Source organism: Macadamia integrifolia, chromosome 5 (assembly GCF_013358625.1).
Source record: "Macadamia integrifolia cultivar HAES 741 chromosome 5, SCU_Mint_v3, whole genome shotgun sequence".
In the NCBI taxonomy this organism is placed as follows: domain Eukaryota; kingdom Viridiplantae; phylum Streptophyta; class Magnoliopsida; order Proteales; family Proteaceae; genus Macadamia; species Macadamia integrifolia.
The window spans coordinates 8,948,027-8,964,105 of NC_056561.1; the positions used below are offsets into that span (position 1 = coordinate 8,948,027).

The following is a 16,079-nucleotide window of genomic DNA, read 5'->3' on the forward strand; positions in this document are numbered from 1 at the left end:
CAAAAAAAAAAATAAAAATAAAAATAAAGTAAAATAAAATAAAATGACATGATCTGGAGAAGTTTAATAAAAGGGTTCTTTCTTTTATCAACCCGTATCCCACATGGGTTGGCTGGATGGAAGCAAATTGGTACCCAACCTATGTCTCATGGATGTAGAATTAGAAAATGAAGCAGAGGGAATTTTTAGAAATGTCAATAATATTATAAGATTTGATGAGAGGTTTTATTTTTAAGACGAATGGGGTTTGATTTTTCATCATTATCAAAGACAACACAACACAATAGGAGTTGTTGGGGAAGAGTGGAAGTGATGCATAGCACTATCGTGGCTGGACCTTCATGACACAATGTGGAATCCTAGACTGAAATGAACCAGAACCAAACCAGATTTTGGGGTTAATTCTGTTATTTGACTTTATTTTATTATAAATTGGATATATGTAGGGATTTAATTGATTTGTTTAGTTTCCTAGTTTGAGAAAAGTTTGTTTTAGTAGTTTCTATTTTATAAGCTGTCTTTATTTTCTTTATGTACACTGTAAACCAACGATTGAGGATTGGAATGAAACTATGTTAAGTTGGTTGCTGTGAAAGCATGAGACCAGGTTCGACTGGTGTTTCCTTCCTTCCTTCCTCCCCTGTTGGGTGTTCTTCTTATGATCTCTTCTTGAATCAGTGTGTGTTCTTCCCTATCTACCTTCCTCCATGCTCCGTTATGCTCCTACCTGTTTCTTTTCTTCTCCCTTCTATTTTCGTTTTCCTGTTTGGTTTCTTAAAGTTATATCAACCATACTCTGTTTCGGGTTGCAGATTCTGAGGCACCCAATCTTTGAAAAGTGACGTTTGGGGTGCCTTTTGGATTTTTCTTACTCTTAAATGCTGAAATTTCCAAGTTTACACTAATCTCAACCCCACCTTCACCTCCATTTCCAACTCTGACCTCAACCATCAACCGCTGCTGTCACCATTGCCTCACCCCCTGCGACCCTGCCACCCTCCCCACCCCACCCTACCCTACGCTACCCTATCCTCTCCTCCTTTTGGATTAGTCATCTGTGTGACGTAAAAAATTTCTCCTCTGTTAGTCATTGTTACCCTTTCTGCAACCAGATCGGCCGGCAAAAGTGAACTCCAATGGGTCGACTAGACAAGAACGAGAATAATGGGGTATGTGCGAATGTGCGCACAGGTCCCTTGTGTCTTTGCTTTCTCCTTCACACACTTTTTCAGGCTATCTGTCAATGGTTATTCTTCTTCTTTCTGGTTTTGGTTTGAAAAAATCTCATCTTCTTCTGCGTTAAGGATGTGGTTTAAACACTAATTTTTGTGGAAGAGAAGTAGAGAACTTAATCAAAATAAAAGAAAGATGTTTTTCTTATTTTTTTAACTCTGTTCCTTTGTTTGGTGATTGGGTTTTCCACTTCCACACATAAAGGAGTGATTCTGGCATTTGGTGATATAGAAGAGTAATTCATGTATTTTTTAAAAGCTGTAAAATTGTCTTTTTGTTCTATAATTTCTTGATCTGATTTTATTTCTGTTCTGAAAGAATTCGATCTGTTGTTTGTTTGGTTCAGTAATAGATCATGTTGTGAGCATTTTGGAGGGTTTTGTTGACACTTTCCTGGTTATTGAAACTTGACAGAGACGAAAAATGAAGGTCACTTATAAACTTAGTTCTTAATAGATTGTTCTTCTCTATGTCCCATATTCTGAATGTTCTCTTGCTAAGTTTAAACCAGTCTGAACAAGTGTTCAGTTTTTATATAGGTCCTTTGAACTTGGATTATGGATAGCTTCTGGAATCAAAATGACATATTAGTACAGATCTGAGCTGTCCTAACTCAAGTTGGATGAAGGAATAGAAGCTTTTAGCTGCAGGTAGCTCTACCAATGGAATGAAATCATTTTTTATTAGGTTCTTTGATCTTGACTAATTGACCTCGTTTGAACTTGGATTATGGGTAGCTGCTGCAACCCAAAATATCATCTCATACTAGTACTCTAATTATTGATCAAAAAACCTAATGGAGCTGAGAAAGAAACTAGATCCTACTATTTGAAGAGGGATTGAAATCACAGTCCAACTATGAGTTGGAACTGAATCTCTAAATCTATTTTCTTGAGATTGATGCTAACTGGGGTTGTTATTGAGGAACAAAATGACTTGACTGGTATGGAATTCAGCTGTATAACTCAAATTGCGAAGAAGAAATCGAATCTTCTAGCTGTGGGTCTCTGCATTAAAAGAATGAACCTGAGTTTGATATAGCTCCTTTGAACTTTACTGGTTGAACTCAATTGAACTTGGATATCTTCTGGAACCCAAAACAACATATCCTATGCTGATTTGGAGTGTCAACTGCACTAGTTGGAGAACTATGCACTTTAGCAGTCCTCTATTTAATGAACTTAAACTGCTCTGTTCTAATGTGTTTCTTATATTTTTCTTCCTTCTGTCCATGACTTTTGGATTAAATTATATTCATGTCCTTGAGTTTTAGTGATGAAAATAATAAGAAAGAGGAAGAGAAAGAGAGAGAACAAGAGAGACAGAGATGGCTGTAACCTTGGGAGTCACAACCTTATTATTGAGACTGCCCACTTCATTCAATATATAATCATGAGAAAACCCTGACAAGGCATAAAAGACATAAATAACTTAAAAAGGGAAAAATATAAAGTTACTATTCACGAGTTATTGATCACATGAACAGTGCTGTGAACCCTTTAATAAAAAATTCCTAACAAGTGAAAAGCATAGTTTTTCATGGTGTCTAGGTGACTCAAGGCACTGGAGAGGGTCAAGAAACAAGGCGACGCCAACAAGGCAACCAAGGCGCCAAGTCGACCAAGGCGTCTGGATGCCAAGGTGTTGACGACAGTTATGTCTACATCATCTATTTGTGTATGGAATTTTGTTGTTCTCTTTGAGATAGTTTGATGCTCTATCTATTTGGTCACCCTTTCTGCAGTTTTCATGGTCTTTACCAAAATGTGTTCACCAGTTATGTTTTTAACGTGAACTGCAATCTTAACAATCCGTATACTGATGAAATCAAATAGTAGAGCTATTTATTCATGTTCTTTACCTGTTGTTACTGCTGTTGTGGAGTGCAAGCCTCATTCAATATCTGCCATTTGTCTTTGGCAGTTTAGGATAGCTTATGTTGCTCCAGAATCAAGAGTGGTGGGTGCCGGAGATTTTGTTTTCCATCCAAAGAAAATTGCTCTCCATTACCTTCGTGGCTATTTTTTCATTGATCTATTCATCGTATTACCACTGCCTCAGGTAAAGTTTTTCTTTTTTCATAGAATTGCTGTTTTGACATGAACAAATGCATTTTTACATCGAACTGCTGTAGTGACCATTCTTTGCGGCCAAAGATGCAAGAACACTAAGTTTATCTATGAAATAGATGCAGAATTTTCTTGCTAGTCATTGCCATATGTCTATGTCTACCCTGTCCTACTTTAGCAGCCATCCTATCCTTTGACCCTTCCATTGATGATCCAATCAATATTTTGGAGCGTAAACTCTAGAACCATTTGCTTCACGTTAGAAGTCCAGAATCATGCAACTGTATTAAAGAAGAGGAATGAGAAAGAGAGTGATGCAGATTAATCACAACAAAAAGCTTGTTTTATTAGGAATAAGCCTAGGGTTGGGTTTCATACCTGTTGGGCCTTTGATCCCATGTGTTTTGATTGTAATAGACCACTCTTATGGGTCTAAAAGAGGGGCTCTAAGGCTGAGTACGGGATTACTAGTTAGTTTCCTTTTTAGTTGGACTTGATTTGAGTTATATTTGTCTCCTTCGGAGTCAAGTTATTAATTGAGTCAAGTCATTAGTAGTTAGTTTCCTTTTTCAACTAGTTTCTAATTTCAGTTTTTAGTAACTCTTGTATTAGGAGAATATTTGGTTTTCTTTTTGAGGAACCTTCTATTTTATAATTCCCTCCCCCATCAACATTATAAATAAAGAGGAGGCTCCTAAAGCTAAGATGATTTGATAAAAAAATTAATGGCTATTGCTATTGTCTTCTTCATGAAGAGTTGTCTTGTGTTTGATCCAGTTGACTCTTTGCGGTGTGAAGCCCAAGAGGTTCCTTTTAAGTGTTCTCCTCTTCTTCTTATTGTTACTATTCTTCTTCAGCCATCTCAGGTAAGTGATCTGATCTCTCTGTAATTCTGGTTTTAGGAAACCCAGATTTCTCCTTTCGCCCTTTATTGATCTGAGCACTCAGCCATCTGGTGGTGCTCCAATTTTGATCGAGTGTTAGGCCAAGTAAGAGGGTGGATCGATCCTGTTTTGAAGCCAATCAGACCAGGTTTCTTGAGTTATGAATATTTCTCCTATTCTGTCCGATTCTTATTTCTGCCCAAAATAATGATCTGAGTTGTTCTGAATATTGTTGTTTGGTTGCTGGTTTATTCTTCACTGAATTGGTCTCATTAGTTGGGAATTTAAGCTCTTAAATCCTAGTTATTATTCAGTTACAGAAAATTATTTCTTCTTAAAATTCTGATCTTTGGAAGTTCTGTCCTACTTTGAGTAATATTGGTTGTTCTTTGATTAAAAGTTCCTGCAGTTGAGACTTGGTTAGACTCCCTATCCTAGTCTACATTAGAGAAGAAGATGAAAAGAAGATTATTGAGAAGAATAGATTCTTGTAATTTTTAGCTCTTAAGCTCTTAAATCTCATATAGATGATGTGGAGAAAGTCTTCCTCCACCAAATTCTTACCCAACATCATTAATACCGACCAAACTCTCAACTAACATCATTAATGGAGGAGGCTGCCACCTATCTTTGACAATGGAGGCAGCCTCCCTTTGTTGACAATGGCTCTCACCAAACAGACAAGGAGGCTGCCACTTTGCTTTGACAATGAGGGCAGCCTCCTTTTGTTGACAATGGTGGGAGCCTTACCTCACTAAAAGACCAAAATACCTCTAGAAACTCAACACCTCATATTGGAATCTTTCCCTCGAGTAGATCTTTTAGCTCTCATGTTGTTGTATTCTTCTCCAAAGCTCTTATTGAATTGGTATATATATATATGAACTCAAAAATATATATATATATATATATGAACTCAAAAAAACCATTGAATGGTGCAGTTTAGAATTTTAAACTATGTGAAGGAAACTTTAAAGGCCAAGAATCCAACCCTTTTCTCTCTTTTATATAGCTTTTAACTAATTATGTTAAGGAAACATTGGATATTTGTTGACCGTCATGTCTATGCATTTAACCTGAAGATTTCTATGGTTAAAATGATTGACTTCTATGGGAGCTGGGTAAACCATGATCTTGACGGTATCATGTCACAACCAAGGTTCTAAAACTCGTGATGGTCAAGGCTGATACCGATCCAATTCATTATGGATTGGACTGTATAGGACAGATTTACCCTTTTTTTTTTTAATGAAATTCAGTTTTTATTACGTTTTTACCCTTGAACCATACCCATGTATCAGGATCGGATCAGGGATCGGTCAAGGCCGATTCTGATCCGATGTGGTTGATACTGACCAATCCAATCTGGGTTTTAGAACCATGGTCACCACACCTTCAAGAACTGGCATGTGACAGTTTGGATGGGATCCAAATCTGGACATCATGTCCACATAAATCATCTAACCATGGTCAAAATTTGGGGCAGTCTGACACTGATGTGTCAGTACAAAGTTTTTTTTATTTTTTTTTTTATTTTTATTGAAGTGAACCCAATAGGAACTGTTGAAAAAACAAGGGGGAATGCCCATACGTTTGATTACCACCAAATTTTACAGGTGGCTATCAAGCAGTTCCCAAATCTATCCAACTGTCGGCTTGTGTAATCCTTGTTCCATGTTGTTGATGTTGCTGCATGCCTGCATATTGATACTTGATATATATTGTTGTGGCCCTTACTTAACTAGTCAAGATTTTCGAATAAGCTGTTGTAAGTCCTGTAACATGGTAGCAGAGTAGGGAGGTCATGTGTTCAATCCCTGGGAATTGTAAGGGTTTGTGTTGTGTTGTTGTGCCTCCTTGGTGCCACATAATGGTGTTACGTGCAGAGCTGTATGAGGGCCTGCACGTGGGGGGGGGGAGGTGTTGCGCGTTGATATACGTTGTTGTGGCCCTTAACAGCTTAAGCTATTGGGATAAATGGTTGTAACAACTGAAAAAGTCTGTAGGCGAGCATGAAGCCTTCTGAGTTGAATTTAGGTCCTGTGAAACCTTAGATGGTCAAAACTTGAGCAAAGTTGAGGATGTTCCAGCGTAGGAGGAGGAAGCAGCTACTAATTGAGCCTAGTGGTTTAAGTTAATACCAGCACACTACAGCTCACATTAGGCCCATATTCTGGTATAACTTAAGCCCAATATAATCCATTGGTTGCACCAGTTTTGAGGCCCATATTCTGTTCCTTAATGGCCCATTGATTAGAGTAGTTGCTGGACAACATATCTTGTGGTCCAAGTTTCTTATTAAATGCTATTCTTTCGCTTTTTGGTTTTTAGAAGTTTCTATTTTGATTGTTGGCTACTTGATAGCCAAGCTTTCTAATTTGTAGCTGCAACTACAGAAATTAATACATAGAAGAAGGGAGACCCTTTCCCACGTTTTTAGCATTCAATCTAAGGTCTAATGTGTCTCTTCAATGGAGCAACAGCCTTGTGGTGAATCAAGTGCAAACAAGGTGGTGAAACCTTGGACTGGTGGCCTGGTGGGTAGTGAAACCATACCTAGGTTTTGGTGGTGAAACCAAACCATATCACTCTTCTTTTCCCCCTACCTTTTCTATCATCTTCTCTTCTTCTTGTTCTTCTTCCTAGTGTTTCTGTCAGTTTCCAGCAAGCAATCTCTCTCCTGCTGTGGCCTTCCTCTAGGCATACATCACTTTCTTTGAGTTTTATTATTCCATTGTACACTCATTTTTCTTGTAGGTTTCTAGTCTAATCTACTGCTCACAGTTTCTGTTTTCTGTTTTTTGGGTTGTAATCCAATTACTATTGGCCTATAGGTTTGATTTTTTTTTCTCTCGTCTCTTTCTTTCCCACCATTCCCTGCCATTCTAATACTTGTTTGTCATTTCAATCACTGATCTGCAGGTTTCTTCATTAAGTTCTCTGTTTTTTGTGGTATTACTAATTCTGGCTGCAGGATTTCAAGTTATCATTCTAGCACAATCCAACCATTGGATTGACCTCATCTTTTGATAGTGTTTACTTCCCTGTTAGTCCTACATTCAGCCAGAATTTTAGGGTCATATGACTCATGGATTGGGAGTTATCTTTGTTCTCGAGTGGCTAAATTCTGTTAACATGAAGTTTCTAGTTTCTGTTATACCTTGTCACAGCAGATCCAATCATTGAATCAGATTGATATTTGGAGGATTGAATAGCATAGTGAGGGGTCTAATTGATCCAAATCTCAGCCTCATTTTTGACCGTTGGATTCTGAAATGTTTGACTTTCTATATTCTGCCATATTGTTTTCTTACTTGGAATTCTGTGTTTCTGTTTTGTGGGTATTGTGTTCTTTTAATCTTATCTTAGCTACCCTAGAAGGGTCTAGTCTATCCAAATCTCAAACACTCTCAAAGGATGCTCGATGAGAGAGAAAAAGAAACTAGAAGGAGAAGCTGGCGGTAACTATGTTAGCCTCCCTTTTTCTTCAATCGGCATTCACCACCTCCAATCTTCTTCCATTAGGTCCACCACTTGATGAGAGAACACCATTAGGTCTTCCAAGTGTGCTTTTCTTACATGGTACAGTCTCTATTGGAACCCTCTACTGTTCTAGGGTTCCAAAGAGAGGTCCAATGGATGTGCAAGCAGTTGGTCGATTCTCGAACTTGCTCTGATACCAAGTTGGAAGTAGTGCAAGGATCGATTCAAGAGAAGGGAAGAGGAAGTAAGGGGTGAGAACTGAGAAGAGAAGAATAGAAGAGAGGAAGAAGAGAGAAGAAGAGAAAGAGATGTGTGCAATAGCTTGGGGAGAGAATTGATTTCTCTCCTCTATATTGATTCACTTACTTTAGATATGAAAAATTACATATATACCCCCATGCTAACATAAGGTAGTCGAGGGAGGTAAAAAGTACAAAACACATTACAAAATAATAACCCAGTACCCTTATAATCTTATTACATAAACTTTAAAACTCATACCATGGCATGCCAAGTGAACCAATATAAGGTCCATTTAGGTTACCAAAAGGGCTAAGTCAAGGTTAATGACGAATGTAAACCATTTCGGTCTAGTTACACTATGAACCACCTATCTTAGGTGTTCCATTTTAAGTCATAGGTGATGACCTGAGCTTGGGCACATGGGATTCATTACATCCTAGGATCATCTAGATAAATACAAGATGAAAACCAAGCCCTAGGATTACATTGAAGCAAACTAAAATTGATTGCCAAATCTTGGCTCGAGTTGCTTGAATCCATGAACAGTCCCTTGAGGAGCTTGATATTTTCCAGTTTGATGCTTGGGTTCAAGGATGCACTTCACAATGCCTGGAACTTGTGTCATTAAAGCTCCTGGAAGAGCATAATATCGTTTTCACACTCAAATAAAATGTAATCACCAAAACACAAGCAATTGAAAATCAAGATAGTACTTATGGCATCCTTTGCCTCAACAATCTCCCCATTTTTGGTGATGACAAGCTATTATTGGAAAACTTCTCAATATGTATCATTTACTCGTATAGCTCCCCCTCAAATAATGCGCAAGTGTCCAAGCATGGGAGACATAATTTATGCTCATAAAAATGACATGGTCTTACAATAAGTGCGTTAAATAATAAACCACACACATGGACTTACATAGCAAGTAAATAAGATAAATTCCATATTAAGTTAATAACTTTTATACCCAAATCTGGGCTTATGTAGGAATACCATTTATGCCACATGATATCATTAGTAAATATGTTCCTATTGTCAACCATGGACATGTATAGATGTCACGTTAATTCCAATCCAAGTAAGATGTCTGGTCACAAACAAGAACTCGACACAAGAGTTCAAAATAAGGATGGTCTTACATAGTAAATCAAAGATTTAATCACGTAAGCATAGGATTACTAGGGCCGCAGGTGGACTTACAAAGAGAGGAACACTTCAACTCTAAGGCCAATACTGGACTTACATAGGCATCCAGATATATACGATTCAAGTCCAAAGATACCTATTGCCGAGACAATGGAATTTTATAGTAGCAAACGATAATAATCCATTCATGTATCAGGCAAAAAAGGTGCCAAAGCTTGAAGAAGAAGAAGACAATAACAGAGTCAGAAAATTACTGTCCATGAGACACTGTTCACGTGAACAGTAACACGAGATATTGTTCACGTGAATAATAAATTGGGTCAATATCTTCTATTTTTAGTTTCCTAATTAGTTTATTTTAGTTAGTTTTTACTTTGTGAGCAAGCTAGTCAAGTTAGTTTCCTATTAGAGAAGCTTATATTTTTATGATTTAGGCTAGTTTCCTTTTTATGTTCAGTTGTTAGTTTCTAATTTTGTTAAGCTCGGTTAGTAAGTTAGACACAAATTAGAAAGTCTTATCTCAGTTCATTAGTGTCATTTTTTTTTGTTATTTTTTTGTGTCCAAGTATTGTAAGGCTATTTAAAGCCCATTGATCATAATGAGAGAAAAAAAAAAAAGATGAAGTTTACGAAAATGAGTGTTTACTCATGGCTGGGATAGCTATTACTTTGAGGGGTAGGATACCCCATTCACTAATTCTTTTTCCCCTTCTCAACCCCTCCATTGATTTTCTTTCTTTTTCTTCTTTATTTGTTTGCTGTGTGAGAGTGTTTTGAGTGATCAAAGCAAGTTTGTTGAAGCCTAGAAGCACAATCGAAAGACCAGTTTGAAGGTCTATGGCTGCTGTTCTACAGAACTTCCATAAAGTTTCCTTTTTCATTCTTCAAGCATAACTTCCCAATTAGCGATCAGTTGATGCTCATATTTTAAAGGATATTTGGACATCACACGTGGGACATTTGCTCCAAATTTGAGGTTCATCGGAGGCTGAAATTTCAAGATATGGAAAGTTGTCAAAAGTTTCCTAATTCATGTCAACAACATAACTCTCAATTCAACCATTGTAATTGTCTCATCTTTTGAGGGTTTGTTGACCTATCTAGGACCTCCATCTACTCCAAGTTTAAGCTCCATCAAAGCTACGGTTTGTAAGATCTAATATTTCTCCCTACTCAGCCAGATTTTTCAGATTCTTCCTGGGCATGTCATGGGCTGGTCAAAAATGGTTGAAACTACTGAAACTGGTCGAATCTAGTCAAAATTGAGCTGGTCAAAAGACTCTAAAAAGGTCAAAACTGGTCAAAACTACTGACATGTGTGAAATATTGTTGAAATCAGTCGAAACTAGTAACATTTTCAATTTGACCCATGGTTTTGTTTTGACCCTACTTGAAATTAGGAAAGAAGTTTCGATCGATATTTAGAACTATGATAATAATTCAATCATTTACATAATGATTCTCTTTCAAGCTCAGCTCATCAATGGCATTGAACACCACGTGTGAATACCGCAAATATCAAATATTCCCAATTAGGAATATGTTAATTCACTAGCTGACCCATTTAGTTGGGATAAGACTGAGTTGTGTTGTTGTAAGAATATGGTAATTCACATAGCACATGGACTTAGTGGGCTGCAACAATTTTCCAATTCATATCAAGGAAGCTGTAAATAACAAGAAAGTGGAAGAGAAAGAGAGAGAGAACAAGAGAGACAGAGATGGCTGTAACCTTGGGAGTCACAACCTTATTGTTGAGACTGCCCACTTTATTCAATATATAATCATGGCAAAACCCTGACAAGGGCATAATGGACATAAATAACATAAAAGGGAAAAAGCCATAAAGTTACCGTTCACGTGAACAGTACCCATTAACATTGTTCACGTGAACAATGCTGTGAACCCTTTAATCAATAATTCCTAACACACCCCCTCAAGCTGGAGTATACATATAGAAAAAGAAAACTCCATATTGGACCAACAAGAACTCCAACAATCACAGAGAGAACTCCGATCAACCATCATAAAACGTCAGTAGCCATATCAGCTCAAGCACATCAAACATTACTAGACGTCATATCAAATAAACCAAGCAAAGACCATTAGCAATGAACAACAACAATACTAGAAGCCCTTCCCAAAGAAGACACTCCCACATTTCTCAAAATAGAAGTGTAGCATCCAACAGCTACATAAAAAACCCTTCCCATAAAAGGCACTCTCACAAAAGTGTAGCATCCAATAGGCACATAAAAAAATCCATTCCCATAGCATAGTTCGAAATCTCGCCGGTATGTTGGCGATATCTCGAAAATTTCGGGATTTTTTTGACCGAAACGAAATGACTTACAAAATGGAAAAATGTACAAATTTCGGTCAAAATTTTGGCATCTTGCCAAAATATAAAGCACATGTTTCGTGAGTGGGGTCAAAATTTCGACCTCATCTCGCTTGGTCTTACATCTTTTGCTCTGTAGAAGCTGAAAAGTGTCTCTAAGGCTTGGTTTTTGCCACATCTTCACCGTATGAACAAGGACAGTCTCCACATCACACGATCAAGGGAGATCTCCCCAACTGATCCTCTCCATATTTAAGGATGATTTACAATGCATATGAGGAGAGGTTCCTCTATAGAAGGAAATTGTTGGTGGCATTAGTCACAATGCTTATCACAATTCAAATTACAAATACTCTTTCCAACCGTGGGCATCTTCAAAATATACGTGCCGTGTTAGTCTTTGATTGATTGGGAGAATCTTCTCCTTTGATCGTCTGAGGTGTCTTTAAGATAATCTTGCCATGCTTGTCTTTGATTGATTGGGACATATCCTGTCCTTTGATTGTGTGAGGCATCAAAAATATAAAATTGCAATGTTGGGCTTTGATTGATTGGGAGAAATCTTCTCTTTTGATTGGTGAGGTGTTTCAGCCTTTTAGGTCATAATATAATCATTCAAGACAAAAAAAAGCATTATCTCGCCAATATCTCGGCGAGATTTTGGTGTACACCTACACAAAATGAGATTTCAAACCTTGTCCCATAAAGAAGGCACTCCAACAAAACTGTAGCATCCAACAACTACATCAAAAGACCTTCCCAAAGGAGGCACTACAGCAAAACTGTAGCACCCAATAGCTACATCAAAAGCACTCGCAAACCTCAAATAGAGATCTTCCCAAATAGAAGTCTCATATACAATTCTGCAGATAAATAAGCAGCATTAGGTTGCTGGGGACCAAACAACATCAGATTACTGAATATACCAAACACATAAGGTCGCTGAATATAACTATCTTCAAAAGATAAAACTATTGCTGAGGACACACACGAGCAATTACTTAACAATAAATTCAATCTTCCACGAAAATAATCTTGAGTAGACAATAACTCCAATCACTGATGACTTGAGTTGGGCAAATAAAACTAATAATAATCTCCAATCTCCCCCTCACGTGTAGCAGTTCACGTGGACAAATAATCAATATCCCAAAGGGAACCCTTCAACAATGATCAACCAACTTCTCAAAATCGTACAAAATCGATTTTGTTAAAACCCTAACAAAGAATTGATTTCTCCACAAAAGCCTGAGCTTCCTTCAATCTTCACTCCATAAATAAGCATTCACCATAGATGAAACCATAGTTGCCACGGCGCCAAGGTGAACCAAGGCGGTAGAGGGTTGTCTAAGCGCTTAAGAGAAAAGGCGCCCTCCTTAAGGCGAATAAGGCGACCAAGTGTTATTTTTTATTTTTCTTATTTTCTAACATTATTTAGTAAGCTATATATACCTTGTATCATAAAAAATCAACATTAAGCTACATCAAGTCATTAAAAATCAACATGAAGCCACATCAAATCATAAATCAACACTAAGTCATATTAAGTTATAAAAAATCAACATTTAGAGAAATGCTTTTGTTCTATAATAAGTTTGACTGGTCAAATGATTTTATTTTTACATGAAACTTTTTGTATAAGTTATAACACAAAACCAGCTTTCCAACAAGTTTAAGATTACTTAAATCTGAGTTGGAATGACAAAGTTATGCTACAATCAAACTTATTTTAAAGTGGAAAAATGCTGTTAAATCACCTGGATGAAAATAATTTTATGGATATCAAAGCAAAAGATTATTTTATCGGACTTTTAGTTTTTAGCAATGTTTTAACATGATAGGATTTATAAAATTTTTATAATTGAGAAAACCCCCAGCATTTAAAAGTTGAAAATCGCCCCTATAACTAAAATCCAGTTTTTGTTCTTGGACTGGTGGTTGACTTTTTATCCTTTTGGAATTTGATTTTTAAACTATTTTTATTGGATTCAAATAGGGGGTATTTGCTTATTTATGAATAATATCTTAAGTAAATGAAAATTAAATGATATTTGGCATAAATAAGTGCCAAAACACAAGGCCACATGCAGTACAACAATGTGACTGTCGCCTAGGCCGAGGAAAGCAGCCTGGACGCCAAGTCGTCTCCTTGGCAACGCGTTGACAACTATGGATGAAGCCAAGCTCTTAAGGCTGGTGTTGAACTAGTCTCTAAAAGCAACCAAATAGCAGTATGGGGTGTTTCACCCTTCAAAAAGAAACCTTAGAAAAACCTCAAACTAGAACTTGTGATGATTGGAATGGGAAATATGGAAGCACCTAAGGACCTGTCTCTGATAGGATGAGGGTACTACCTCAGTTAAAACACTCTTTGCTTCAGCTATGGATGCAAATAAATCAAAACAACCACGAAACATAGCCAAAAAGTCGACCCACAAACCTTCTCCCAAAAATTGATCCAAAAAACCCTAACAAATCAATTTTTATCCAAAACACTAACAATAATTAACTTTCGCTATCTTTATCTTTCTTCAGTCTTCAAAGGAAATTGATCCAAAACCCTGATAAGAAGAATCAATTGATTGATCCAACACACTGATCAATCCAAACAGCAACCCTTTCAACTAAAATCAATCCATAATAATAACAATAATAATAATCCCAAGAAAATCGATTCCATTAACCGATTTATCCCTTTCAAAATTTCGAATCAACCACCAATAACAATCAAACCCAAGAAAAAAGTGCTTGTTTGCATTACATCAGTAATGAAACATTCAAGTATGATTTTCATCAAATCTTCAAGGAAACCCTAGTTCTTCTTCACTTTCTATGAACCAGGGGTTTCGCCATAAATCATAAACCATAAACCACAGAACCTTGAAACGACTCTTTAATCGGCAATCACGGAGAGAATCAGTTACTAACAACTTACTCTGATACCATTTAAATAATAGGAAAGTAGAAGAGAAAGATAAAAAGAACAAGAAAGAGAAAGATCTTATTGTTGCGACTGCCCACTTCATTCAATAAATCATTATGAACCCTAACAAGGGCATAAAGGACCTAAATAACATAAAAAGGGAAAAACATAAAATTACTATTCACAAGTTACTGTTCACGTGAACAGTACCCATTAACACTGTTCATGTACTGTGCACGTGGACAGTGCTGTGAGGCCTTTGATCAATAATTTCTAACAGAAGCCTAAGGCCAAAGATGGACTTATATAGGGAGCAACATTAAAATCATTCACAATATAGGCATCCCTAAAGCCACACGGCTTGTCTCACAAAGAAAGCAAAACTCACTTAAGGATTAAGCAATCTAGAGCCATAACTGATCTTACATGGATGCGCACAATATACCACTCATTGACTTGCATAAGAATAGCAAGATAAAGCACCATTTGCATGCAATATTCTTAAGGCCACATGGAACACCTGGACTTGCATAGGAATTTTAAGAAAATCATCACATTCAAGCATCATTCCTAAGGCCATAATCACATTGGTGAGTGGTGAAGCCTTACATAGGTTCTGGTGGTGAAACCAAGCCATATCCCTCTTCTTTTCCCCTACCTTCTGTACCATGTTCTCTTCTTCTTTGTTCTTCTTCCTAGTGTAGCCAATCTCTCTCCTGCTGTGGCCTTCCTCTAGGTATACATCACTTTCTTTTAGTTTTATGTGCTGTTTTATTATATCCATTGTCTACTCATATTTTTCCTGCGGGGTTCTAGTCTTATCTACTGCCCAAGGTTTCTGTTTTCTTCTATTTTGTTTTCTGGGTTTTGGGTTATAATCCAACTACCTTCACCTATAGGATTGATTATTTTCTCTCATCTATTTCTTTCCATCCATTCCCTGCCATTCTAATACTAGTTTGTCATTGATTCATAAATTGATTTACTGATATTCTTCATTCAGTTCTCTGCTTTCTGTGTTGTTACTAATTCTGGCTGCAGGGTTTTAAGCTATCATTTTAGTCAATCCAACCATTGGATTGACCTCATATTTTATATTGTTTATTTCCCCGTTAGTCCTACGTTCAACCAGAATTTGAGGTTCATCTGACCAATAGATTGGAGTTCTATTTTCTGTTATACCTTGTTACAGCAGACCCAACCATTGGATCTCCTTGATCTCTGGAGGGACTAAAGAGCATATTGAGGGGTTTAATCGATCCAAATCTCAGCCTCATCTGACTGTTGGATTCTGAAATATTTGAATTTCTATATTCTTCCATATTATTTTCTTACTTGGATGGGTGTGTTTATTTTCTGCAGGTGTTGTGTTCTTTTAATCTTACCTTATCTACCGTAGAACACATCTCAACTATTGGTAGTTCATATCCTCTAAACATTAGAATCCAGGACAAGATTTTGGGCCCTAAAGCTGTTTTGCAGTTTCGGTAGCTCCAAACCCCCAGATGTTGCATTTTGTTATCATGAAATGTATACGAGTTTGAATTGTGTTGGATAATACAGGAATGATCTATTTACTTTTAGATGGATGTGAAGAATTTACTCACCCACCACCCCCCCCCCCAAAAAAAAAAAAAAAAAAGATGTGAATAATGAGTGAACGCTGTTCTTTTCTTTTCTTTTCTTCTTCTTCTTCTTTTTTAGTCAGTTTTATGGTAGAGAATCTTCTATCTATCAGCAATCAGCACTTTATT

At 37.0% G+C, this 16,079-nt stretch overlaps 1 protein-coding gene across 4 annotated transcripts in view; it reads left to right on the forward strand.

Moving 5' to 3' along the window:
• The window catches only part of LOC122079442 (probable cyclic nucleotide-gated ion channel 20, chloroplastic), a 58,453-nt gene that overhangs the window by 17,044 nt on the left and 25,330 nt on the right, over window positions 1-16,079 (forward strand). For all 4 annotated transcript variants that reach the window (XM_042645924.1, XM_042645925.1, XM_042645926.1 and 1 more), the window contains one exon: window positions 3,157-3,294. In XM_042645924.1, the coding sequence (XP_042501858.1) occupies window positions 3,157-3,294 (138 nt within the window). The remainder of the gene's footprint in view (window positions 1-3,156; window positions 3,295-16,079) is intronic.